This window comes from Citrus sinensis, chromosome 8 (genome assembly GCF_022201045.2).
Source record: "Citrus sinensis cultivar Valencia sweet orange chromosome 8, DVS_A1.0, whole genome shotgun sequence".
Lineage (NCBI taxonomy): Eukaryota > Viridiplantae > Streptophyta > Magnoliopsida > Sapindales > Rutaceae > Citrus > Citrus sinensis.
The window spans coordinates 4248074-4249295 of NC_068563.1; the positions used below are offsets into that span (position 1 = coordinate 4248074).

The window sequence follows — 1222 nt, forward strand, 5'->3', positions numbered from 1 at the left end:
GTGAAAATTATGATATCAATTTTTTTACTGACACATCAATTTGTAAAAGAATTTATATCTCTATCATTAATTTTATCACTCATGATCATCATTTTTTTCCTCAAAAATAACGTTTAACTTTGTAGTAAACCTACCTCTTCCACCACGCCCCTTTCGATTTAGCGTTGATCCTCCACTACCGTCGCCACCATCGCCAACTACTATCTTCGGACTGCTCAAACCCAAAACCCTAGTACTAAAATCCAACCAAAAATCATCTTTTTTCACCACACAACCACAACACTTTCCCCGGCCACCTCTCATCTTATTCAAAGCCAAACTTGCTTTCACTGCCAAAGAAACCATCTTCTCACCTCTAAGAGGACTCTTCAACCAACTCACCGGCAAGGCAAAGTATAGTCGGCCCGGTTGAAGCATTTCATCGCCATTAATACCCGAAAGAAAGGTATCGAAATCCATATCCTCCATGTTGCATACAAAACTCATCGGGTTTTTCTCTAGTACTTGTGAGACCCTAACTGGGTATGCAAATTCTTGAAGCCTGCCATCGTGGAGTATCACCTTTGCCGTGGCTACATTAGTTGATTCACATGAGTTACAAATACCCATATATAAATTGTTCTTAATTTAATTATTCCACAAGCTTGTGAAGAGTGAGGAGATACTCGAGGGAGGAAGAAGACATATATATATATATATATACACACATACAAGTTTCTTTGTCTTAGGGTTTATTTAATTAATAAAATTAATTAGTTATTGGTTTATATTCCTTCAATTGGTCATATTGGAAAAAACAAAAATACATTATTCCTTCCACAACGTGCTTTTAATTAAACATTTTAAGCAAGTATTTATGTGCTGCCGTTTCTTTGGGGATGCTCGTGATTCGTCTTCATTTCCAGAATTGATTGTTTCCAATCTAATGGCTAGTTACGTTCCACACAAGAAACATACATATAAGACCACGAATATTTAATTAATATTTATCGTTTTGATAATGCAGAAGGTGATTATTAAACGCTTAAGGCTAAAATTTTTGGTCTGTATATGTACTGGAGAAACTAATTAATTATTAGTACAAATCGAATATCGTATATTTGTTGTTCAAAGGAACCAATTTAAAATGAAGGTAACGTATAACTTTGGTGAAAAACCATTCAAAATGACACGGGAAATTCCACAATTTCTTTAATTAATTATAAAACTACTCGTCGAATTT

The 1222-nt window shown here is 34.5% G+C and overlaps 1 protein-coding gene across 1 annotated transcript; it reads right to left on the reverse strand.

Moving 5' to 3' along the window:
- Window positions 1–671, reverse strand: LOC127898628 (uncharacterized). Its single transcript, XM_025099456.2, has one exon. It carries the CDS (start codon window positions 607–609, stop codon window positions 76–78), a length of 534 nt encoding a protein of 177 aa, XP_024955224.2. The 5' UTR covers window positions 610–671; the 3' UTR covers window positions 1–75.
- Between the last annotated feature and the right edge of the window lie 551 nt (window positions 672–1222).